Below are 26,320 nucleotides of genomic sequence, written 5' to 3'. Positions count from 1 at the left end.
AGGAAGGAAGAAAAAGGAAGGAAGGAAGGAAAGAAGGAAGTAAGGGAAAGTAAGAAAGAAAGAAAGAAAGAAAGAAAGAAAGAAAGAAAGAAAGAAAGAAAGAAAGAAAGAACAGTCACAAATCATTGACCTCAGCCTCTACCTTTAAAAATTAGCGTTAAGAGCAAAAAAATAAAACCCAAAAGAAATAGGAGGATATAAAAGCAGAAATTAATGAAATAGAAAAAAAGAAAAAAGAAAAAAATCAATAAAACTGAAAGCTAGTTCTTTGAGCAAGCAAAGTAATTAAAACTTCAGTCAAGTGAATTAAGAAAAAAAAGAGGGGTGCCTGGGTGGCTCAGTTGGTTGGGTGTCCAACTCTTGATTTCAGCTCAGGTCATGGTGTTGGCGGGTCATGGGATTCAGCCCTGCACTGGGCTGCACACTGACAGCACAGAGACCGCTTGGGATTCTCTTCTTCTCTCTCTGCCCCTCCCTTGCTCTCACATTCTCTCTCAAAATAAATCAATCAACTTAACAAAATAATAATAATAATAATTGAAGCACCTGGGTGGCTCAGTTGGTTAAGCACCTGATTCTGAATTTTGGCTCAGGTCATAATCTCATGGTTCATAAGACAGAGCCCCACATCTGGCTCTGTGCTGACAGCATGGAGCTTGCTTGGGATTCTCTGCCCCTCTTTCTCTGTCTCTCCTCCACTCATTCATGCACACTCTCTCTCAAAAACAAAACAAACAAAAAACATTAAAAAAAGAATTCAGGGGCGCCTGGGTGGCTCAGTCAGTTAAGCGTCTGACTTTGGTTCAGGTCATGATCTCATGGTTCATGAGTTCGAGCCCCACATCGGCTCAGAGCCTGGAGTCTGCTTTGGATTCTGTGTCTCCCTCTCTCTCTGCCCCCCTCCTCTGCTCATGGTCTGTCTCTGTCTCTCAAAAATAAATTTTAAAAGTTAAAAATAATAATAATAAAATAAAAGAATTAAATTTCTCATTGCTATTCAAATAAGCAATATCAGAAATGGTAAGGAGGCATTGCCATAGAGTTTTAGACACTAAAAAAGAGAATATCATAAACAACTTCATGCTAAAAAATGTGACAACTTAAATGAAATATACAAATTTCTTGAAAGATATCAAAAAGAAATAAACTGAATAACGCTATGCCCATTAGTGAAAACAAATTGATACTTTATACCCATGCCACAAAGATAACTCTAGGCCCAAATGGTTTCACTGGTGATTTTTACAAAACATTTAAGGAGAGTATAGCACCAGTTCTAAAAAAATAAAATAAAATAAAATAAAATCTATTCCAAAAAAACTGAAGAGAACATGTTCCACTTCATTCCTTGGGCCCAACATTTCTGATACAAAAATCAGAAAATGATTACAAGAAAATTTCAGATCAGTATCCTCCATGGACATAATCACAAAAATTCTTAAAATTTTCACTGAATCAAATCCAACATTTTATAAAAGAAATAACAGAGCATACTTACATGCAGTTTAGCTCCAAGCAGCAAGCAATCAATACCTTTGCAATAAAACAGTTTTTAAAGAACTATATGATCATTTCAATAGACATGGGGGAAAAAATCCATCACAGTGACATCTTGGCATACTAGGAATGAAAGGAAACTTCTCAGCCCGCTAAAGGACTCTACAAAAATGTACAGCCCATATCAGAGACGATCCTTTCTCTCTAGGATCTGGAAAGAGTCTAGGATGTCTGCCTTCACCACTCTATACAGCACTGCACTGGAGGTCTGAGCCGGTGCAAAAAGGGAAGGAAAACAAAAGGCATGTAGATGGTAAAAGAAAAAGTAATAGTTTTATTTACAGAGGTTATGATCATCTATGTAGAAAATTTCTAAAGATTCTATTATAAAGCTATTAGAAATAAAAAGTAAGTTCGGCTAGGTTGCAGGATACAGTTTGGTACACAGAAATCAACTGTATTTTTATATGCTAGCAATGAACAATCAGAAACCGAAGTTAAAGAATGCCACTTACAACAGCATCAATAATATTAAATACTTAAATGGAGAAAGTTGTGTATACACCCTTCCTATGCAATGAAAACTACCAAACAATGCTGACAAGGTATCAAAGAATATCCAAATAAATGGAGATATACCAAGCTAATGGATCAAAAGACTCAGTGTTATTCAGATGTCATTTCACAGCCAAATCATGAACAGAGTCCACAAAATCCCCATAAATATTCCAACAGACATTCTGGAAGAGAAATTGACAAGCGTATACTAAAACCTATATGAAAACGCAGAGGACCTACACATGTAAAACAACAGAGCAGAAGACAGAGTCCAGAAATAAACTCACACATAAACGATCAATTAATTTTTGACCAAAGGTGTCAAAGTAATTCAACACAGAAAGGATAATTTTTTCAGGGAACAGTGCTGGAACAATTGAATACCTTCAAGAAAGAAAATAAACCCCAACTCTCCCTTCACACCCTATACTCAAATATATTTCAGATCTCAGTGTAAGAACTAAAACTATTATGCCTCTAAAAGAAAACACAGGAGCAAATTTTGTGAACTTGGTTTTGGCAAGTATTTCTTAAGTAGGATACAAAAAGTATCTAGTATTAAAAAACATATATTTGGACTTTATCAAAATTGAAAACTTTCAGACTTGAGAAACCTTAGTATTCAGAACGCTACTACGGAAATAAAAAAACAAACCACACACTGCCGTAAAAATATTCAGAGTATACATCTGACAAAGTACTGGTAGGGAGACATAAAAAAGAACTCTTACAACTCAATAACAAGAAAACAAACAATAAAAAATGGGCAGGAGATTTACATAGATACCTTCTATATATGAAAGATACATAGACATACACAGATGGCATATGGGCCCAACAATAGTAGTAATTAGGGAAATACAAATTAAGCCACACTGATGTGCTACTATAAATCCATTAGAATGTCTAAAACGAAAAAGATTAATCTTTTTAATTAATTAATTAAATTTAATTAATTAATTAATTAAATTTAATTAATTACCAAGTGTTAATGAAATTGTGGAATAACTGAAACTCTCATCCACAGTTAATGGGGATCTAAAATAATAGAGCCACGTTCCAAGATAGTTTTGCAGTTTCTTAAAAGGTTAAACATACACTTATTCGACATGCCACCCATTCCATTCCTAGGCATTTAGGGAAAAGTAAAGTAGGTCCACACAAAAGTTTATACACAAAGGTTCACAGCGTTATGCGTAACAGCCCCAAAGTGGAAACAGCCCAAACGACCATCGACAGATGAACAGATAAGTAAACCGTAGTGTATCCACGCAATGGACAGTTCTGGCAATAAGAACAAATGAACTACTGATACAGACAACAGCACCTACTATGAGCTCAAAATACATCCGCTGAGTGGAAGACGCCAGGAGTCCATAAAAAAAAAAAAAGTCCATATCTTATTACTCATTTACATAAAATTCCATATGCAAACTATCATGTGAAAACAAATCTACAGTGATTGAAAGCAAATTAATAGTTGCCTGGGACAGGAAGGGGCTATAGAGGGATGGATTACACACAGGAGCAGGAACTTTTAGGGGACAATGGATACGTTCATTACCTTGATTGAACAGACATATGCAAAACCTCACCAAATTACCTATGTTAAATATATACATACAGCTTATTACATGCCAATACAGACAACAGACAGTATGTGGAGATCCAGTGAATGATGAATATAATATGTCAAGTCACCATAATAACAAACTACATCAACACACACTGTCGCAACAACAACTCAGTGATGGAGACAGGGGAGTAGGGAAGAGAAAAGCTGGATTTGTACCCATTCCTTACAACAAAGTTATTTCAGAGCAAAGATTTAAAATGTAAATCGTGACACTACAACTGTACAGAATAAAATGCAGATTGACATTATATAAGCTTGTTGAGGGAAGTCCTTGCCCAAGCATGATGTAAAACACTGAAGGCACATATATACTTAAAAGCAAACAGGTCAAAACATAAACAACGGATAATAATACTCAGTGTGAGTGTGGCACAGGTGGTAGTGTGTAAAAAAATTTTATATTAACATTTCTGAGGGGCGCCTGGGTGGCTCAGTCGGTTGAGCGCCGACTTCGGCTCAGGTCATGATCTCACAGCTCGTGGGGTCAAGCCCCACGTCGGGTTCTGTGCTGACAGCTTGGAGCCTTGGATCCTGCTTCAGATTCTGTGTCTCCCTCTCTGCTCCTCCCCCCTGCTCACGCTCTATCTCCCTCTCTCTCTCTCAAAGATAGATAAACATTAAAAAAATTTTTTTTAACATTTTTGAGAGGAATATTAAAACACAAAAGATACATATACGTTGGCATAACAGTTCAACTTTTAAGAACTTACAAAAACTCACAGATGTGCAAAGCTATTTTGTTCAGTGTTGTTCATGTTAGCAAAAAAGGGAAGGGAAAAATTGTAAGTGTCCGTCAGTGGGGACTGGCTAGATAAATTATGCCACTACAATGAAATATTATATGGCCATGAAATAGAATAAATAGTACCCATGTGCATGCGGACACACACACACAAATACACACACACACACCGTGCTGGCGTGGACATTATACACTAAGGCAGATACAAAATAAAATATTTAGTTTGTTCCGTTTTTTATTAAAAAAACAAAGAGAGAGAGGCGCCTGGGTGGCTTAATCAGCTAAGCATCTGACTCTTGATTTTGGCTCAGGTCATCACCTCACAGTTCGTGGGTTTGAGCCCGTGTGCTGCCAGGCTCCACGTTGACAGTGCAGATTCTCTGTCTCCCTCTCTCTGCTACTCCCCAGCCCATGCTCTCTCTCTCTCTCTCAAAAATATGTGTCCAGGCTCCAGACTCGGAGCAGTCAGCACAGAGCTGGACACGGGGCTCGAACCCACAAACCGCAAGATCATGACCTGAGCACAAGTCGGACGCTCAACTGCCTGAGCCACCCAGGCACCCCAAAATAAATAAACTTTTTTAAAGAAAGACAGAGATATAACACATGTGTAGAAACAATACAGAAATATGATTTAAGCTGTGCAGTATGATATTATGGAAGATCTTCACATTCTACGTTAGATACTGCTGTGCTGTTGGGATGCTTTACAAGTAGGTGCTGATTTTGTTACCAGAAAAAAATAAACCTAAAAATCCTATGTAATAATTTGCCCTCACTGGCTTCTCATCACAGTCTTTCTCCAATTTGGTACCTCTAATAAATCCAAAATGCAATTTCACTTGCTAGTGCTATTTAAAAAGCTCTCCTTTTCCCATAAATCTGTAAACTGCTTTAGTCCGTCAGATTTCCTGGCTCAGTTTGAAAATCCTTTGCAGCTCTGGGTAAGCGCATAAATTCTGCTTTTTCTTGCTCATCCAAGAAAACAAACGCCAAGAGCATCAAAAGCAAATGCTAATAGATGTTTGTGGCTTTAATCGAAACTAGTAACTTTCTGCTGACATTTCCACTTTCTTTAAAAGTGGGTATTCTCAACCGTTTTGATCACAAAGAAACTACTGAATCCTACATTACTGGAGAAGTTTATGCAGAAGTAACATTCAGAGGTTAGTTACATCCTGAGAATGGGCGATCACTGATTTTACACTAGGCCCTCCAGGAATTCTTTACATTTACCACAAATTATTCTACTCCGTTCCCATCTACCCAAGGGGCCTAAACACAAGAGTTTTGGAGTCAGGGGACTAGGCAATGCCTGATGACCACAGTAGGCATTTTATTTTTTAACACAAAGCTGAACCCAAAGGTGGCCAATGGCCAATGACTGGGCATCTCCAGACAGTCCAGAGTCAGAAGTAAAATCAAATGGTGTCACCAGCCATGGCCGAACCACCTTTTGCAAGTGTACCACCTTGGAGAACACTAGCCCGTCTTTCTATTTCATCTTCCCACCCATCACCAAGGGGAGAAAGACCGGCTGGTGACCACAGTCTAGGATGGATGGATCTAAGTGTAACAGCCCTGCCTCACCTCTCTCATGTGTTCATGAATGAATCAACACATACTGAAAGGCAAAAAGCGGGAGGGCAACGTGCTGGGAGCAAACGAGGTTGTAGCCAGCATGGTTTCTTCCCTAAGTGAAACTCACAACGTAACTGAGGATATGAGACTTAGGAAATCACCTACCACGGTACTAACCGACAGAAATAGAATGCAAACCACACGTTTTAAATGCTCTGGAAGCTGCCATAAACAAATACAAAGAGATACATGAAACTAATAATATTTCACTTAGCCCAATATATCCAAAATAGTATTTTAACATATAATATTAGAAAATTAATCAGCTACTTAGAGCACATTTCTAGTCAAACTAGCTACGTTTCAGGGCTCGGCAGGCCCTATGTGGCTACTAGCTCCCCTGTGAGAAGTGCAGGTCTCTGGGGGAAATGTAATCAACACACAGGCACTGAGATGAGTGAAGGCATAAACACCCAAGATTCACAGACATCCAGACAAGAAAACTGTCTCTTCAGCATAATACTATCTTTTCGCTTCTTTAAAATTTAATCCGGTGTTTGGTTTCTCTGCTTCTCCCTCATCCCACTGTACCGGACTCCCTTCACTTGTCTGCTGCTCATTTTTACTGAGGTTTCACTCATTTCTTTTTTTTTTTTTTTAATTTTTTTTTCAACGTTTATTTTTGGGACAGAGAGAGACAGAGCATGAACAGGGGAGGGGCAGAGAGAGAGGGAGACACAGAATCGGAAACAGGCTCCAGGCTCCGAGCCGTCAGCCAAGAGCCCGACGCGGGCCTCGAACTCACGGACCGCGAGATCGTGACCTGGCTGAAGTCGGACGCTTAACCGACTGCGCCACCCAGGCGCCCCAAGTTTCACTCATTTCTTTACAAGTCTAATTCCACAACCAACCAAGAGTAAAAACCAAAAAATGCAAAAGCTACACTCCTGGGAAGTACAGATCACTTGTCTACTTCTGTGCTCTTTAACTACACTGTTTCCTTAGACAGAAGGAAGAAGGAATACTATTTCCTCAAAGTGGGGCCCAGGATCTGGAGCAGAACTAACTAGACATGAGGATGATAATAAAACTCGGGATTCCACTGGCTCTGGAGAAGCCACATGTAACACACTCCCAATGTGTGCCCTATGATTGGTCAAAGATATCCTAAGCTCTATTTTAGCATTTTTTTTTCCAGTGGATACAATATGTGGTATTTATCTTAATAAAGTCCATCTTCTTTCAAACCAGTTAGGCTACTTATGTAGAAACCAGTGATGCTTCAAGCCAAGTTTGCTGATATAAGTTTATTTTCCTTAGCTTCCACCCATTTATTCTGGCTAACCAGCTATCAGGATACTGATCTGATGAGAGTGTTCGGTTGGTATATGGACAGCTTCTCTTCATTCAATCCAGGGTCGAGAGATTACACCCTTGCCCTAGAGGGCTATTTTGCAAATACAAATTGATGACACAAGCTACCAAAAACAGATCCATGCATATCCATTTCCTCCCCTTCACACACACACACACACACAACCAAGTACGTACTTTTATGACAGTGCACGGGCAGTGTGTAAAGTCATCTCGTATACAACAGCTGGTTTTAGAGTTCCATTCTGCAATCTATAGAAACCCTGAACAGGGACCCATGCAAGTTTGAAGCAACAGATTTATCTCCTACATCCAGTAAGCACTCTTTGTGTAACTTTGAAAGTATCTTCCTAAGTCAAGCATTTTGAAATTTTAATCAAATCTTGTTTTCTACTTTAGAAATTCATGCCCATGTGCACAGCAGAATCGTATTAACAGCATATTGGACACAAGTGTGCAGAGTCCTAACCTCATAAGGAACCTGTCATTTTAACATACCCTGAAAGAACCAATTCACATCAGGTGGGTCACAAGTAGAAAAGAGCCAAGTAATTTTAAAAGCCTGATGGATGCACAGGACTGAAAACATTTCTTAAAAGTAATGTGGTTGCCAGTCTATACTACACTGGTGTCTCCATGATTAAATCCTTGCGGCTCCAAGGGTCCATAAAGAGACTCTTTCCTAAAGATACCGTTGACTTGAAAGATTTACTCGAGCTTGCTTCAGCTGCTATCCTCAAGATTGCTAAAACAATATAATTGTCAAACTAGCGTATTGCTAATCCCATTTTTATTGTTAACATTTGCCACTGAAATTGCTCTTTAATTGTTTGTTTTGGAACAGACACATAAAACATCATGACAGCGATATTTTGGCACATATTGGAAAATCTGCTATGAATAAAGATTTTTTCCCCAATAAAATACAGTTTGCCTATATTACTTGGTATCAAAATGATTTACTGAAGTAGGCCAAAACATAAACCACTGAAATAAAGTGAGGTGAGATTAGAGTTACAGCAAAATCCACAGGCTGATTCATTCAAATTCATACTTAAGAGACATTTAAAAGCAACTTCTACTCTTTGGAAAAGGGCAGAAGGGGAAAGAAGAACGCCTTCCACCCCGCTCAGCCAGCAAGGCGGCACTCGGATCCAAGCCACTGGGTCCTTCTGATGGTTCACATTCTTAAGAACCCACATTTGTTACAAAGATCCAGACTGCCTTAGCATGCTAGGCCCTGAAGGCTGAATAGGAAGCCATTTAGCTTAATCCAACGCAGCCTGCCTGAGTCTCCAGCCCCCTACTCAACACAGCTGCTTCCCAAGGCCAAGGAAAAGGCAGGCCCCCCACCCAGGTGGGCCCTGCCAGGGAAGCAGTGCCCAGCTGCTGTGACAGCTCCTTTGTTGTAAGCAATCGCTATCTGGCTTTCCCCACCACTTGGCCTGTCCAGAGCTGAGAAACTTGCAGCTGGACCCCAGGATTAAAATCATTCTGCCCTGCTCTCTGCCCTGAATGTGGTGTTGGAACTCCTTAGATCAAACCTCTGAAACCGACCTTTGTGTCTTATGTCTCCTTCCCCACTTTCAAAAGCCTTGCTGATGGAGATTCCAGCCCTCAACCAGTCTCCAATAACCCTAAGCCTGATTCTCTCCAAGGCCCAACCTCTATCTGAGCAGTCTACCTTCTCGGTGCACACAGTCCCTGCAGCTAGAGGCTCTAAAAGATCTTTTTTTTTTTTTTTAACTAGAGGATACTATCTGATTTTGAAAAGCATAAATTATGTGCAAAGCCAAGCAAATATGAAACAACCACAGTATAAAGCCTGCAGGATCTTGGCTCCCACTCCAGACTCCCTGCCTACACTTCTCCATGGTCTCTGGTCCAGGTGCATCCAAGTACTCACCTTCTCCTCATGGCAACTCCCTCTCAAGGCCACATTCAAAGGTTACTACTTCTGCGAGACTCCTCTCCCTGCAATGAACAGAAGATCCTCCCCTGGGATCCAGAGCATTCTCTCGCTCCCCATACAAAGCTCCTATACTGCTCCTGTCCAATTATGTGCTCGCACATCGCTCTTCCTGCATTATGAATCCAGAGGGCCCAGATGTTTAGCTATCCAGACAGGAGGGAGCACTGTGCCTCCTGAGGAGACAGTTACAACTGGAAATGGCTTTTTTTTTCCTTCAAAATAATGAAGACTACTTTCAAATGGCTATGTGCTTAACCAATTTTTCTATTTACTATAATTGACAATGTTACATTAGTTTCAGGTGCACAACACGGTGATTTGACTAAGTCTCTACATTATCCTATGCTGTTCACCATATGACACTATTACAATACCACTGACGATATTCTTTACACTATCTGTGCTTTTTATTCCCATGACTTATTCATTCCATAACCGGAAGCCTATACCTCCCACTCTCCTTCACCCATTCTGCCCATCCCCCACACCCCTGGCAACCATCAGTTTGTTCTCTGTATTTATAGGTCTGATTCTGCTTTTTGTTTATTCATTTATGTGGTTTTTTTAGATTCCACAAAGCAGTGAAATCATATATTTGTCTTTCTCTGACTTATTTCACTTAGCATAATATTGTCTATGTTCATCCATGTTGTTGCGAATGGCAAGACTTCATACTTTATAGGGTTGAGTAATATTCCTGTGTGTGTGTGTGTGTGTGTGTGTGTGTGTGTTTACTCCCCACATCTTCATTATACATTCATCTATCAATTGATACTTGGGTTGCTTCCATAGTTTGGCTACTGTAAATAATGCTGCAATTAACACAGGGGTGCATGTATGCTTTCAAAGTGTTTTCTTTTTCCTTGGGGAAATACCAATTAGCAGGGTCATATGGTATTCCTGGATCATATGGTATTTCTACTGTTAATTTTTTGAGGACTCTCTATACTGTCTTCTACAGTGGCTGCCCCAGTTTGCATTCCCACCAACAGTGCATGCAGTTTCCTTTTTCTCCACATCCTTGCCAACAATTGTTATTTCTTTTCATTCTAGCTGTTCTGACAGGTGTGAGGGGACATCTCATGGTGGTTTTGATCTGCATTTCCCTGATGATTAATGATATTGAGCATCTTTTCACGTGTCTATTGGCCATCTGTGTGTCTTCTTTGGAGAAAGGTCTTTAGGTTCTCTGCCTATTTTTTTTTATTTTTATTATTTTTTTTAATATGAAATTGATTATCAAATTGGTTTCCATACAACATCCAGTGCTCATCCCAACAGGTATTTTTGTAATCAGACTGGGGTTTTTTTGGTGTTGAGTTCTGTGAGTTCTTTATACATTTCGAGTGTTAACCCCTTATCAGATAATAATCATTTGCAAGTATCTTCTCCCATTCAGTAGGTTGTCTTTCTGGTTTGTTTATTGTTTCCTTTGCCGTGCAGAAGATTTTTATTCTGGTGTAGCCCCAGTAGTTTATTTTTTCTGTTGTTTTGCTTGCCTGAGAAGACAGTTCTAGAAAAACGTTGCTACGGCTGATGTCAAAGAAATTGTTGCCTCTGTTCTCTTCTAAGAGTTTTGTGGTTTCAGGCCTCACGCTTAGGTTTTTAATCTATTTTGAGTTTACTTTTGCGTATGGTCTAAGAAAGTAGTAGACTTTCATACTTTCACACGTAGCTGGCCAGTTTTCCCAGCACCATTTGTTGAAGAGACTAATTTTCCCTATTGTATGTTCCCCCCTTTTGTCACAGATTGACCATAAAAGCACGGATTTATTCCTGAGCTCTCTATTCTGTTCCAAAGATCTTTTTTGTGACAGTGCCATACTGTTTTGATTACTACAGCTTTGCACTGTATCTTCACCAGCGTGGCCCATACTTAAAGCTCTTTGTTCTATCTGCGTACGATCTGTACATGGCTATTTGACACGGATAGGACATCAAATTCACAACGCTGCTCCCTTCATCTTCACTCCCCTCTAGGCCTACAGGAAAGACACAGAAGCTGCCTGCAATTCCTGCCCATAAGACAAACATTTGTTCTCTTAATGAGAAACATCTAGGAGAGGACGCATGGCTGGTAAGAACACACTGTATGAGGAACTCGAGAAAAGAAGGAAGTTACAAAGCCTGTATCAGATTGTAAGTACATCAAACAGAAGATGGAAAACAGTTATGAGCTGAGAGTAAAAAGTCATCAAGAGGTCACTGTGGGCCACCAGCCTTTTCTACTGTAATGGGGGTGGCACCAGCCTTTTCTATCGTAATGGGGGTGGGGGGCTAGAAGACACAAGGAGTATCCAACACACAGGACCCTGCACCATCTTCCACGGTGTCTCTTCTGATCAAACTGTTGCCGAGAAGCTGCTACGCGTATGCAGGACACCACACTGGCCGGGGGGCTTAGACCCAAACTTAACGCAAGAATATACTGTGTTTCTGTGAAAGCAGGAATCCCTCAGTTCTAAGATGCACCCATCATTTTACCAAGCACTAAGAAAGAAAAATGTTGCCAATTAAACTATGACATGGTTTCTCATTACTTAGAAAGTTCCTTTTATTTTTATTGAAAGAGCCCTTTTAGACATATTCGGACATATATTTTTATAATGCATCACTCTTGGGCACTTAGAAAAAGAAAAAGAAAAATGAGATGAATTAGTTAAGGCAATGACAACCAGGTCTCCTGGCTGAAAGCAATCGCAAAATGCCACTGATTTGGAAAGTACATCCCAGTTTCAGAAATGTTAAATCTGTTAAATGCTAAAATCTGTTATTAAAAAAATGCATCATAGAATCACTAAAATGCTATGTCATGTCTTGCTCGGTGATAAAAGTTTAGAAAGGACAAGACAACTGTTCACAGGATAACTGCTATGAGGACATCTCACAGATTAAAAAATGTAATTATATAGAGGGAAAAACCTGAGATCATGCAACTCGAGAAAGACAAAAAAAAGAAAAGGGATTGAATAAGGTTCTTCACAGACATCAAAGTCCTGTCCCCAAAAGCAGTGATTCCCAAATGTTGGGGTGTTTTTTTTTGTTTTCTTTTTAATTTTTAACAACAGGACCTCTTTTTAAAATATGATCCTCCAAGAAACCTGAGTATGGAGCTGTTCCGGTTAGGGGAAAGTATCATCCCAGACATGCCTGGGAGATCAGGACTCAGGACTCAGGACTCAGGACTGGCTGAGATCCTCACCTGGAGAGTGGAGGTCACCTCTACCCACTCTCTACGACATGACAAAGGTCTAAACCATGGCATTAATCAATTAAACATCTACCGTGGTAAGATATGAAGTCTTGCTAGGTGCTCATTATACAAAGATTAATCAAGCACAGAGGAACTCTGGTAACCTTCCAGAAGGAATTTCCTATGTGTGGATTTTAGGCCTTGAGGGGACTGGATAGGATGAGAACTTTTCATCAGTCACAAAAGGAGCTGCACTGACCTAAACAGGTCAGAAACACCCCTACCACAGCAAGGGGATGAGACACATCCCCACTTCAGGCCCACGGTAGCTCTAGAGCGCTCTCCATAGGTCTTCGACACCAGTCTCTTCAAACGCAAGCCCGATACGGCTGGGTTTGGACAGCTTTGGCTCTCGCCCATACCCAACCCAACTCAAACCGGGCAGCTGACTGCACCCGCCGCCCTCCAAAACAAATCCGATGCCGCAACAAATCAGCAAGTCACGTATGTACCCTGCTGAAGGTGGAGACACACACCGGCCACTTGGCGGAGCTTAACGTCCCCATTAGACGGCTCTCCGTCTGCATGTTTCTTCCTCCCATTTTTCTCCATTTTTTTCTCCTGACACTGCTTATAAAATCTCCTTACTATTCAAAGCAATTCGCTCCAGCCTCTCACTTTGCACATCCCCCTCGCACGGCGGCTCTGCGTCATCTCATCGTCACCTGAGCGCGCTTTGGAAATACCACCCACTCTCGCCCCTTGTCCCCATCCAATCACATGGCTCAGCAAACCCAACCCACTCTCCTGAAAGGAAAAGGTTCATCTGCAGCTAAGAAAAGTAATGTTTTCACCATTTAGCCATTATCAACACACAAACAACCTATAGGCTAACAGTTTTGGATTAAAGAAAGCTAATTTCCATGGGTACAGTTAGCAGACTATCACGGCTACTGCTCCATTAAAGACCAAGGGAGGTTAGGCCAGTCTGGCTGGGGACGTGTCTCCTCCTTTGTCCCTTCCGCTGTCAGTCAGCCTCGTAGGGCAAGTTTTTGGTAAAGGGGGATAACCCACTAGGTACAAGAGAACAGAGCGCTAAGGGCACTGTGTTGATGTACGGATTTCCAGCCTACTTCTCAAACCTGCCTTTAGTAATAAATAGGGATTTATCAGAAATGGGAAGTCAACCCTGCAATCCCATTTTATTCTCTACACATAGGAACCATAGGTGAAATGTTTTCTTTAACAGATGGTTTTCAGTTGAGTAGCATTCTGTGAAGAGAAAAAAAGGTGTTTGGAGCTGTTCTACATCCTGAAGAACATAACTTTCTGGCCATAGGCCCAAAACTGCTGATCTGACTCATGACTACAACGTCAGAGGGACTCACAGCGAGCATCAGAAAATTCATACTGAAGCGTAGTGGTCATCCCTCTGACCTTCCTCCGCAAACCAACCTCAGATGAAGGACTTGTGACACGAGCACAGGTGGTTAAACAGTGTCCCTATACAATTTCAGAGCTGGACAGGAGCTCAAGCAAGGAAACTGAGGCCCGATAAGGTGAATGAGACAATGAAGGGCACAGAATCCTTCTGGACAGTCAGGGTTAGAACCCGACCACACAACGGGGTTGAAACCTTAACATTCTTAAAACTTCACTTGAATTTCAGGTACACGTTTCCCTTCTTACCAGAATGACTTCAAAAATGAGTGGGATCAGTTTGCTCTCTTCCACAAGTCTGTTAAAAAAAAATAAAAATAAAAAGATAAGCACACATTAGATAACTCGTATTTAAACTGCTGCCCTGATAAAGATGACCACAGCCCCCGCTTTCATTGCTTAAGTTCTGTGCCCGAAAAACAGATGATTATATTCATTTTTAATACACTGAACTACCCCTATTAAATACAAGAAATATGGGGCTTCTTTGCAAGTGACTATTAGCTTAGCCTTACTGGTCTGTAGCAAGTAAAATCTCAAATAGATTGACATTTATAAATGTAAGAATTAATTAAAATTCACAACTCTCATTAAGGCTATGAAAATAGGCAATGCTAGCCGAAATAATGTAACCAGCCCTCACCGCACAGTTAAATTATAAGTGTGCCACACTGTAATCTTTCATATATGCCTCATTAGCTATCTTCTCAGCACTAATGAATTAATGTATAATGATTTTTAATCTTTTACTTAAAAAATAAAAAGTAGACCCTAATCAAGACTTTGGGACCTTTCCCTCATCAAAACTAGTTAATGATTATCTATTGTAACAAAAGGTTTTTTTCATGCGATTTAAGAGAAAATAGCCTCAATTCAAAAGTAACAGTTCTTATTAAAACAACACTTCAGTCTCTAAATATTCCTTTGGTCTATGGCAGTAAACGTTTCTCTGTAAAGGGTCAGATGGCAAAGATTGTAGGCTTTGGTCGGCCACACAGTCTCTACAGCAACCACTTAACTCGGTCACTATAATGTACCAGTCATCATAAATAATACCTCAATGAATAGGCATGGTTGTGTGCCAATAAAATGTTATTTACAAAAACAGGTATGTGCCATATTTGGCCCATAAGCTATAATCTGTTGATCCCTCCTCATTCAGTTTTAAAAATAAATCAGATGCCTTCATTTTATTAGCATTTACTTTGGATGATAAACCACAGCACTGAAGACGAGCAGCCGCCTTCATTGTGGGCGTGTGCAGTTTGTCTGTTTCACAGAAATTGCCCGGTAGATAGGAAGGGAATTTATCATCTGGCCTCCCTCGAGCTTGTTTGTCTATGATAACACACTGATAAAAGAGAAGCCTATGAGACACGCCAAAAAAAAAAGTGTCGGGGTGTTTGTAAATATGTGTTATGAGAAAGTGAGATACAGAAAGAAGTCCCAGAGACTGGAGCGCTTAGAAAGCCCCCAGTGTCTAGCAGAAGTAAATGCGATTACTTTTGCAGTCCCAATATACTAGCAGATAAGATTTTGACTACAGACATCAAACTCATGTACAGTCTCTCACTTTCCCGGGCAACTGAAGGCTCAGATGTGAGGCCAAAGCTCCCCACCTACTGCCTGGGCAGGACGGGAAATGCACAGACTCGAGACCACACACAGCCTCAGGCCGGCACATTCCCAGTCTACTTCCTCAGCTCCTGAAATGGTGACCATCCCTCTTCCTAAACTGTGCTTTAAAAAACGTTTATGATCTTTAAAAAAAAAAAAAAAAAAAAAAAAAAAAAATTAAAAAAAGAAGGGGGGGGGCGCCTGGGCGGTTCAGTCGGTTAAGCGTCGGACTTCGGCTCAGGTCATGATCTCATGGTTCGTGGGTTCAAGCCCCACGTCGGGCTCTGAGCTGACGGCTCAGAGCCTGGAGCCTGCTTCGGATTCTGTGTCTCCTTCTCTCTCTGTCCCTCCCCTGCTCATGCTCTGTCTCTCTCAAAAATAAATAAACATTAAAAAATTTTTTTCTAAATGTTTACAATCTATACTCTTATTAGGCCCAGGCTGAAACAGCTAAGCATATTTCTCAGAGCTGCCCTGGCACCCAAACCCACAAAGTCCCGGGGACACGGGCCCCACTTCTTCTCCAATGGAACCTATAGGTGACAGCTGCTTCTTCTACCCTCTCCCCCAACATTCAGATCCAGGAACATCTGCTCACAATACCAGCACCCTCCTGGTGGTATTTTTTTTTTTTAATGTTGATTTATTTTGAGGGGGAGGAGGGGCAGAGAGAGAGGGAGACACAGAATCTAAAGCTGACTGTCAGCACAGAGCCTGATATGGGGCTCGAACCCAAAACCATGAGATCATGATGACCTGGGCTGAAGTCAGACACGCTTAACCGACTGAGCCACCCAGGTGCCCCTCCTGACAGTATTTTTAAATATATGCCACTACTAAGATGTGCCTACAGAAACTACCATAACCCATTCTTATGGATTACAACTAGTCCTTCTCTGGGCTTTTGCACGATGAGCAGGCTGGCCGGGACGACTACTCCAGCCCCCTTCAACTAACTATCGGTTCTAGCACGCCAGGCCTCACATTTTTCTGAATACCACCAACCATAACAATTGTTCTCGGATTGGACTGACATAATTCAGAGCCACGTCTGGTAAATAAAAAGGGAGCTCAAGCTAAATAAAAGCGCTTTTAGTTTTTAAAAAACACAGCATTTCTATGACATTTTCCATGACTCATGAACTAAACCGCAAGTGTAAATTCCCAAAAACAACTTAGCCAGTCCGGAGCAAGGAGGGCTGCAGATGTTTACGAAGATCTAAGGCAGTGTTTTTTCCAGACTGTGGGCAGTGGCCAATAAGTGGGCAATAAGAGGAGTTCACTGGCTATTGACTAGCATTTTCTTGATTAAACATAATAACATAGAGACTACCCAAAGCTGTCACATAGGGTGTCGTTCGATGACATTTTTGTGTCGGTTACAGGTCTACAGGCATGTATACTGGATGGTGATGCAAAATGCATTTCTCCTATGTGGGTCGTAGTTAAGCATATGAAATCCACAGATTTTAGACAACTTTGGAGACAATATTCGCTTGCCTTCAATATGCTCTTACACTTTGATTTTAAAAATCTGTCTCTTCATTTTAACCACCTCCTCTCATACCACCATAGGCCCAATTAGTGGCTTGGGTCTCAAATGATCAAACTCTCGGTATGCTCCAAGTAACGAAGCAAACTACTCAGAGCTTTCTTCCTTTAATTTGTACTCTGGAGAGCAGCCCCAGCGCTCAGGCCTCTGTAGACCAGGGAGGATGAGGCTTACCTCCAAAGAAAGCTGATGTGGCTGAATCCCCGGGAATTATTCAGGCAGCAAATCTTAAGTCATCATAATAGACTTCTGCAAAAGTCTATCTCAGTTGGGGGATCTGTTCAGTGGTCAGTCACCATGATTTTAAATCACGAGTAGCGGGGCACCTGTAGGGAGGGTCTCAGTCGGTGAAGCGTCCGACTTCGGCTCAGGTCATGATCTCATGGTTCCCGAGTTCAGGCCCCTCATGGGGCTCTGTGCTGACAGTTCAGAGCTGGAGGCTGCTTTGGATACTGTGTCTCCCTCTCTCTCTGTCCCTCCCCCACCTGCATCTGTGTCTTTCTCTCTCTCAAAACTAAACATTAAAAAAAAATTTTTTTTAACATTTTAAATCACCAGTATTAAGCCTGTTGTATCCCTACATTCTAAAATAATAAAATTTCTGTGGTCTATGGACAACCTGAAGGACAGGAAATAAAAAGTCTTATCTGGATTTTTTTTTAAACCAAAAACAAACAAAAAGAGATCTTTTTGAAATTATCCCTAATCTTCAAAGGACTATGAAGATATTAACTACATCACAGCATACTTTTCTTTCTTTATGTTAGCCCTCTTAAGCACACTGATTCTAAGTAATTCCAGATGAAAACTGAAATAAACTGCCCTCCCCAAAAGTAGTTCACTGGACCACTGGAAACAGTTTTTTGGGTGGTTTTTTTTTTTTGTTTGTTTGTTTTGGTTTTTTTTTGTTGTTTTTTTTTTGGCAGGGACAGGCCTTCTTTGTTTTGTTTCTTCCCCTTAACAGTACAATGTAATAATAGGTGGTATGTGCTTAAAGAGTTTTCCTTACAAAATTTTGACTCCGTAGATTCACCGGGATTTTGTATATCTGTTTACATTATTAACCAAGAGGGTGCTGTTTGAATCAGCAAATTTTGAATACACTTATGAAAACCTTTAGGATACATTGTTTGACATTCTAACTCCCTCCTGTACCTAAAGTAAGTGTTGGTTGCCCTTGGTATTGGGAAACTTCTTAAAAGTTTTATTTACTGATGCTTGACAGTTCAGGCTAAATAGAAAATAAATTAGCAATGGTTAGATATAAATGACTAGATGCAATTTAGGGAGGAAAAGTAGAAATAGGGAGATGCCTCTGCTTCTGTTCAGAGAGCTACAGAAGTGAGTTGGGCTGAATTTCATCTTTTTTTAAAAATATAACTCATGGTCAAATTGGCTAACATACAGTGTATAAAGTGTGCTCTTGGTTTTGGGGGTAGATTCCCGTGGTTCATCGCTTACATACAACACCCAGTGCTCATCCCAGCAAGTGCCCTCCTCAATGCCTACCACCCACCTTCCCCCACTCCTCTAGCCCCCATCCACCCTCAGATTGTTCTCTGTATTTAAGAGTCTCTTATGGTTTGCCTCCCTCCCTGTTTGTAACTATTTTTCCCCTTCCCTTCCCCGTGGTCTTCTGCTAAGTTTCTCAAGATCCGCTTATGAGTGAAAACATATGTCTGTCCTTCTCTGACTTATTTCGCTCGGCATAGTACCTTCCAGTTCCATCCACGTTGCTGCAAAACCTTTGTTAACATTTTTCAACTTTCCTTTAAAACATGGAGACTATGTAGGGACGAACCAGGAACAAGAATTAAAAGTACCTGAAGTCCCCCGACCTACCCCACCATACTTCTGCATATTCAGAGAAAAGAGGAGCCAGAAGGAGGGGAAGGAAAGGATCTCTGTCTGTTCTGGCTCATGTTGCAAAACAAAGCAAGTAGCCCCGACAGTGATTCAATGGGTCTGGGAGACACCAGGGTCGGTCTGTGGACCTGCACTGTCAGGTTCGCTCTCTGGCTTGCAGTTTTTACCTACCCACATGGGTAGAGACAATACACACGAAGCAAGGACCAGAAGTCAAGACTCTCCATCTCCGTGGTTGGCCCTATCCATGGGGAACACTATCCATACACACCCCCCCCCCGCCCCCGGAGGGTTTCTCCATCTACTGTCCCTGCATTTTAACAATCCATGTTGTGATACAGACCTTACTTAGTGCTAGAGATTTTTTTTCCCTGAAAACTATCTCAGTACTCAATTATGACTAACACCATTGAGCATGTGCCATGGGCTAATCTTATACACTCAAACTCTGTGCCTTCAAACTCAGAGTCAAATGGCTTAGAGACACAAAGAGAATTAACTTCTATCATGGATGTATACACAGGTGACAAGAGAATGGGCCTGGGGAAAACCCAGCGAGCCCAGACTGGTGAAAAGAGCTGTTTATGAGCCTTGAAAGAACTGGCCAATTCAACTGAAGCGTACCTACATGGAAAGGGGGAGCAGGAGGGACGGGGCAGTCTGAGTAGTGAAAGGACAATGTGCAAGATGGAGCAGAATGATGCAGCCTTGAATGTCATGCCAAGAACTCTGGGTTTTATCCGGGTTTTATCTGTAACCAGAAGACTGGTTACAGGAAGTTTATGAAGGGTTTTAAGCAGGAGAATGACACAGTAAGATCTGCTGTTCAAACTCCAATCTGACAGTAACGGGGGAAAATGACGGGGGGGAAGGAGTGCAGTCTAGAACATTCCTACTCAAAGAATGGTCTGCAGACCAGAGCCGGCCTACAGACCATCACAGGTCTGGGACAAGACAACTAGTGAAATTTGAAAGACTGAGTTTCTGTGTGTTGGGATAAGAACTTTGCAGCAGTATAAAAAGTGACCCCACCAAAATATGATGAAAACCAGGATATTTGCATAGCCTCAAAATCGTTCCCCACAAAGACATTTACGTTGGAGAAACCTGGCAGGCACCACCTTAACCAAGGGAGCGCATTTCACGTCACTAGAAATGAGACAATGACATCACGTACGCCCTGATCCCGTGCACTGAGGAGGACACACCATCACTTCTCGGGTACTTTCACCAAGACTACAAACCTCAATCTAATCATGAAAAGTGCCACGCTCAAATTGAGTGGCATCCTACAAAGTTACTAGCCAGTGCACTTCAAAAGTGTTAAAGCCATAAAAGACCAGAGTGAGGAGCTGTCCCCAACTGGGGGGACTCCTACCAGAGAGGAGAAGCCTAAATGCAATGTGGGACCCTACGTGACACCCGGAACTAGAAAAGGGACATTAGTGAGAAAACTGGCAACACTGGAATAAGATATGCAGATAGTTAATACTATTATATTAATGTTAATTTCCTGGTTTTGATAACTGCTACAGTTCCATAAGATGCCAACATCAGTGGAAACTGGGTGAAAGGCATAAGGAAATTCTTTGTACTACTTTTATAACTTTTCCATGAGGCTAAAAGTATTTCAATAATAAAAGTTTTTTTGTGTTTGTTTTGTTTAGTTTTTGTTTTATGGCTCCCAAATGCTCTGACTCTCCTCTCTTGAGAAGTGGGATCTGTGTCCTCTCCCCCTGAATCTGGGCAGGTTTGGAACTGCTTTGACCGATAGTATAGCATGGAAGTGACACCGTATGACTTCTGCTTATATTCTGCGTGCCTTTGTTAGATTTCACTTTCATCATATTTTCTGAAAATATTTATTCTGGTTATCTGTTGTCGCATAAAAAACGATCCCGAACTTAGCGTCATAAAGCAATAATTACTTTGTGATGCTAGAGAATCGATGGGTCGTGGATCTGGACAGGGCACACTGAGATGACCTATCCTTGTTCCCTGATGTCAGCTGGGAAGACACAAAGGCTCGGGTGACGAGAACAGCTGGGGGGGGGGGGGGCCGTAGGCATCTCGAAGCCTTCTTCGCTCACACGCCACATGAGGTGACTCAAGGAAGGCTCGGCTAATTCTGCCCACTGGATCACCTACTGCTCTCCTCTCCAAGTGGCTTGGCCTCTCACAGCGTGGCAGCCGGGTGCCAAGAGGGAGCACTGCTAAACAACCGTGTGGAAGCTGTCTGGTCTTTTCTCCCTGGTATCACTTGCACTGCATTCTCAATGGTTACAAGCCTGTCATTAAGCTCAGCCCAGCCTCAAGTGGAGGAGAAACACAGACAACTCCTGACGGGAGAGTGAAGGAAGAGCAGGTGGGATGGGAGAGACTTCTGTAGCCATCTTTGTAAGACTCAATCCGCCACTGCACTGGCCTGTAACACACTGAAATTGTAAAAACTGTTTCTTCACCACAGACAGCATGAGTAACATTAGTTTAGAACCACAGAGAACAGTTGATAGGCTACTACAGCAATCCAAAGGATCATAACAGGAGCCTCGGGAGCCTCGTATTTGTTTTCTATTGCTGAATAACAAATTAGCACAAACTTAGTGGCTTAAAGCAACACCCATTTATTAATTCAAAGTCCCGTGGTCAGAGGCCTAGCTCAGCATGGCTGGGTTATCTGCTCAGAGCACAGGGATCTGGAACTGACTTCTCCTTTGGAGGCCGGGGGACGAGGGGATATGTCTTCAACCACAGTCTTGTGGACAGAACTCAGTTCCTGGTAGGCCTGAAGTCCCTCTTTCCACGCTGGCTACCAGACACGGGTCCCTCTCATGTCCTACAGGCCACTCAACATCCCTCGGCACATGGACTCCCCCAACTGTAAAAACAGCAAAAGAGGACTCTCCTCCATGTCAAATACTTCTCGAGCTTCAAATCTCTTTGACTTCCCAGTCTCTGACCTCCAGGCTGGATTTAAACGACTCCTGCCATTAGTAGAGCCTAGCTGGATGATCTCCAGACTTTAAGGCCAACTAGTTTGGGCCCTTAATTACATCTGCAATATTCCATCACAGCGGCACTGAATTACTGTTGAGCTGAGTAACTGGGAGAAGGTGTGTATATACCTTCTGGGAATCTTGAAGGCCATCTGAAAATTCCGACCACTCCAATTTCACCTCATCCTTGCCTCCTTTTTAATTTATTTTTTTTCAACGTTTATTTATTTTTTGGGGGGGGGACAGAGAGAGACAGAGCATGAACGGGTGAGGGGCAGAGAGAGAGGGAGACACAGAATCGGAAACAGGCTCCAGGCTCCGAGCCATCAGCCCAGAGCCCGACGCGGGGCTCGAACTCCCGGACCGCGAGATTGTGACCTGGCTGAAGTCGGATGCTTAACCGACTGCGCCACCTAGGCGCCCCCCTTGCCTCCTTTTTAAAAGCATAATTCAGGAGTGCCTGGGTGGCTCAGTTGGTTAAGCACCTGACTCTTGATTTCAGCTCAGGTCACGATCTCACGGTTTGTGAGATCAAGCCCCACATCAGGCTCTGCACAGACAGCGTGGAGCCTGCTTGGGATTCTCTCTTTCCCTCTTTATCTGCCCCTCCTCCACTCATGTTCGTTCTCTCTCTCAGAGTAAACACATTTTTTTTTTAATTTTTTTTTTTTTTACTGTTTTTATTTTTGAGACAGAGAGAGACAGAGCATGAACGGGGGAGGGACAGAGAGAGAGGGAGACACAGAATGGGAAGCAGGCTTCAGGCTCTGAGCCATCAGCCCAGAGCCCGATGCGGGACTTGAACTCACGGACCGTGAGGTCGTGACCTGAGCTGAAGTCGGATGCTTAACCGACTGAGACACCCAGGCGCCCCTTAAACACATATTTTTAGAAAATGAATAAAAAATAAAAGAATAATTCATATTTAGTTCCTTGAATAAGTTGCTTCTGGTCAACTTATATAGAAACCCCAAATAGATGCTGAACTTTTTAAAACTTCAACAATGCTGGTTAAGAGTTTTAGAGTTACTTTTTGTTTATAACTGAGCACTAGACAACAAACAAAGCTTTTCCATTTCTTATGACATACGTAATTTGCCAGTCTAGTGTACCAACAACAGCCATTTTAAATTCAAAAAAAAAAAAAAATCTCTAACATCACGCTGAATTTCAAATTATTGGCCCAGTGAATCAGCTCCAAAAAGAAATGGTTTTATAATGTGTAGCTTTGGTCTGATATTAAGTCTAGCCTGAGAGCAAGCTATTTCTAATGTTTCTCCTTGAAATGTTTGCCCTTGTCTGCAATGCTCACTAATCCTCTTGCACAGAATTGCAGAATGCCAATTATTTATTTACCAATAAAGGCACACATCTAAGGAGATGTTTTGCACAAGAAAAGGGCAGGGCTGAAATTTCAGCAGCTCTAGCACAGGACGTGTGTAGATCTGGTCATTTTATAAAGATCTACAGAGTCCTTCATATGGGTAAGCATTGTATCTTTTCCTTGAAGAAGTTTATACCCCAGTGGGCAAAAAATATATATACATGACATAAAAATGAACTGAATTCAACTTATAAAGCTGACTATTTCATTGGCTGAGAAAGTCTTAGAATTGTTAGACTACAAGGCTATTCCGGAACGTACCTCCCACGTACAGAATCTCCCATTGCCTCAAAGAGCATGAAAATGATAGTTTTAGTAAGAAACTATGGTTAAGCAAAAAGCAAGTGTTTTCCAATAGAAAGGAGATTCATACAGAAATTTTAAAAGTGTATATTACATTAGCGACTTTGCAAAAAGCTTTTGTACCCATTACCTCAACAGATACCCAACACAGGCCTGTGATGACCCACATCTGTTGAACGAAACGAGGCCCGAGACTGTTTCTATCATACAAAGTACAGAAGGTGAGACAGAACAGCTATACCCAGAGGATCTTCACACGGTACACGGCACTCATGTACAAAATATCCCTGACTCCAGGGTCCCTAGGTGGTTCAGTCGGTTAAGTGTCTGACTTTGGCTCGAGTCACGATCTCCCGGTTCATAGGTGTGAGCCCCGCATCCGGCTCTGTGCTGACATCTCAGAGCCTGGAGCCTGCTTCCGATTCTGTGTCTCCCTCTCTCTCTGCCTCTCTGCCTCTCTACCTCTCTCTCTCTCTCTCTCAAGAATAAACATTTAAAAAAAAGTTTTTTTTAAATATCACTGACTCCCAGATACTACAAGGTGCCTGAAAGTCACATTCTGCCCAGGGATTTACACTAACTGTCCCTGCACAGGCAACATTTTTGTTAACCAGCCAAGGGCTTTGGCCCCACATTCCCGCATCTTTTCTGTCTGCCTGGGTCCTGAGCCCTCACCCTTTGCCTTTCTGAACCTATGGCTCTATGGCTGGTCTCTTATCTCTAATGCTGCTTTGAATCCTTGGCACTCTCCCCAAGACATGATTCTGTACTGGTCACAAAGCTCTACATTCATACCACCAAGAAGCATGCTGCTTCTTGCACCAAAGCAAGGGGGGACTGAACCCAAAGCAGCACTATTAGTACGACAAGTAAGATAAAGGACTGGCAGGGGCACAAACCAGAGACAAATCTCTAGGAGAACAACCAGCTTTCACATGTGGCCAGCATCTCTTGTCCCTACAGACATGAGCCCAACACTAAAAAAGAGCCATTGTATAAGAGCTAGTCCTGAAATTCTTTTCAATTTTATGAAACTATTTATTTTCTATGGTCTCTTTTGGTCCTGTTACTTAATGAAACATAAGAGGTTTTTTTTTTTTTTTTTTGGAATTTACTTGAAGTCAGGCTAAGATTTGTCTCTTTTTTCTTTCACTCATTCGTTATGTATTAACATTACTATACTCATTAGATGCCATGCATTGAGCTAAGTTAGAGCTCTATCAAGTATTCTACGTGCTAGGACAGATGTCTAAACAGGGTAGAGAAGGGGAGCACCTGATGGCTCAGCTAGTAGAATAACTGGCTCTTGATTTTGGGGTTGTAAGTTCGAGCCCCACGTTAGGAGTAGAGATTACTTAAAAATAAAATCTTTAAAAAAAAAAAAGAGTACAGATGGGACAACAGAAAATACAGTTGACCCTTGAATAACACAGGATGTGTGGGCACTGACCCCCTGCATAGTTGAAAAATCCATGTGTAACTCCTGACTCCCCCAAAATGTAACTACCAATAGCCTACTGTTGATCTGAAGCCTCATAACATAAACAGCCCATTAACACGTTTTGTATGTTTTATGTATTATATACCGTATTCGTACAATAAAGCAAGCTAGAGAAAAAACTGTTAAGGAAATCATAAGGAAGAGAAAATACGTTTACAACACTGTACCATATTTATTGGAAAATATCCACATATGAGCAGACCTGCACTGTTCAAACCCATGTTGTTCAACCGTCAGCTGTAGTCTTTTCTGGCTGAGAAGCATAACAGAGGCTTCAACGTGAAGCCAATGACGATGACAGTGGTAAACACAGATCACACAGTTAATAAGTAGAACATAGTCCCAGGGCTGTACATGTGGTAACTCAATGGAGTTGAACAAAGAAAAAGAAGATCCTAGCAATCAGGTAATATGATGATGATGACAATGACGATGATTGTTTTGTTTCACATGAGAAACTGAGATATGAGGAAGTAAATCGGTCAAGTGCCAAGGAGGGGGCTGAGATATAAACCCAGGCGGCTTGGATCACACCCCATGGGGCAGGTACCACTTGAGTTGAACCTCGAAAGAGGAGGAGGTTATTGACAGGCAGTCGGTGGATGAAGGGAGAGGAGGACAGGCAGGGATGAAGTATGTGCTGGACAAGGGAAAGAGCATGACCAAGAGCAAAAACGGGATGAGCTCATTACAGGCAGCGACAAGCAGGTGAACAGGCATATTTGTGGCCACGAGCATTTCTATGGCCCACAAGCTATGAATGGTTGTTACGTTTCTAGATGCTTGGGAGCTGGGGGGGGGGGGGGTGGAATCAAAGAATATTTTATCACATATGAAATTCAAATTTCAGTTTTTATAAGTAAAGTTTTATTGAAACACAACCATTCTCATTCATTTACATGCGGTCTCTGGCTGCCTTTACACTGCAATGGCAGAGCTGAGTAGCTGCAACAGGGTCCATATGGCCAGTAATGCCTAAAATATTTACTATCTGGCCTTTTATAGAAAGTTTGCCAAGCGTTGCTCTAGATGACTGGGTGCTACTAAGGGGCTGATTAGGCGAAATGATGTCATTACCAGCTTTCTGTTTTTACAATGTTTATTCGGG

At 41.8% G+C, this 26,320-nt stretch overlaps 1 protein-coding gene across 2 annotated transcripts in view; it reads right to left on the bottom strand.

Annotated features, from left to right (window-relative positions):
* ULK4 (unc-51 like kinase 4) overlaps positions 1-26,320 on the bottom strand; it is a 592,138-nt gene that overhangs the window by 293,319 nt on the left and 272,499 nt on the right. For both annotated transcript variants that reach the window (XM_043595665.1, XM_043595666.1), the window contains one exon: positions 14,243-14,291. In XM_043595665.1, the coding sequence (XP_043451600.1) occupies positions 14,243-14,291 (49 nt within the window). The remainder of the gene's footprint in view (positions 1-14,242; positions 14,292-26,320) is intronic.

This window comes from Prionailurus bengalensis, chromosome C2 (assembly GCF_016509475.1).
Source record: "Prionailurus bengalensis isolate Pbe53 chromosome C2, Fcat_Pben_1.1_paternal_pri, whole genome shotgun sequence".
In the NCBI taxonomy this organism is placed as follows: domain Eukaryota; kingdom Metazoa; phylum Chordata; class Mammalia; order Carnivora; family Felidae; genus Prionailurus; species Prionailurus bengalensis.
The sequence above is the reverse complement of the archived record's forward strand: the minus strand, read 5'-3'. Positions and strand labels throughout refer to the sequence as shown.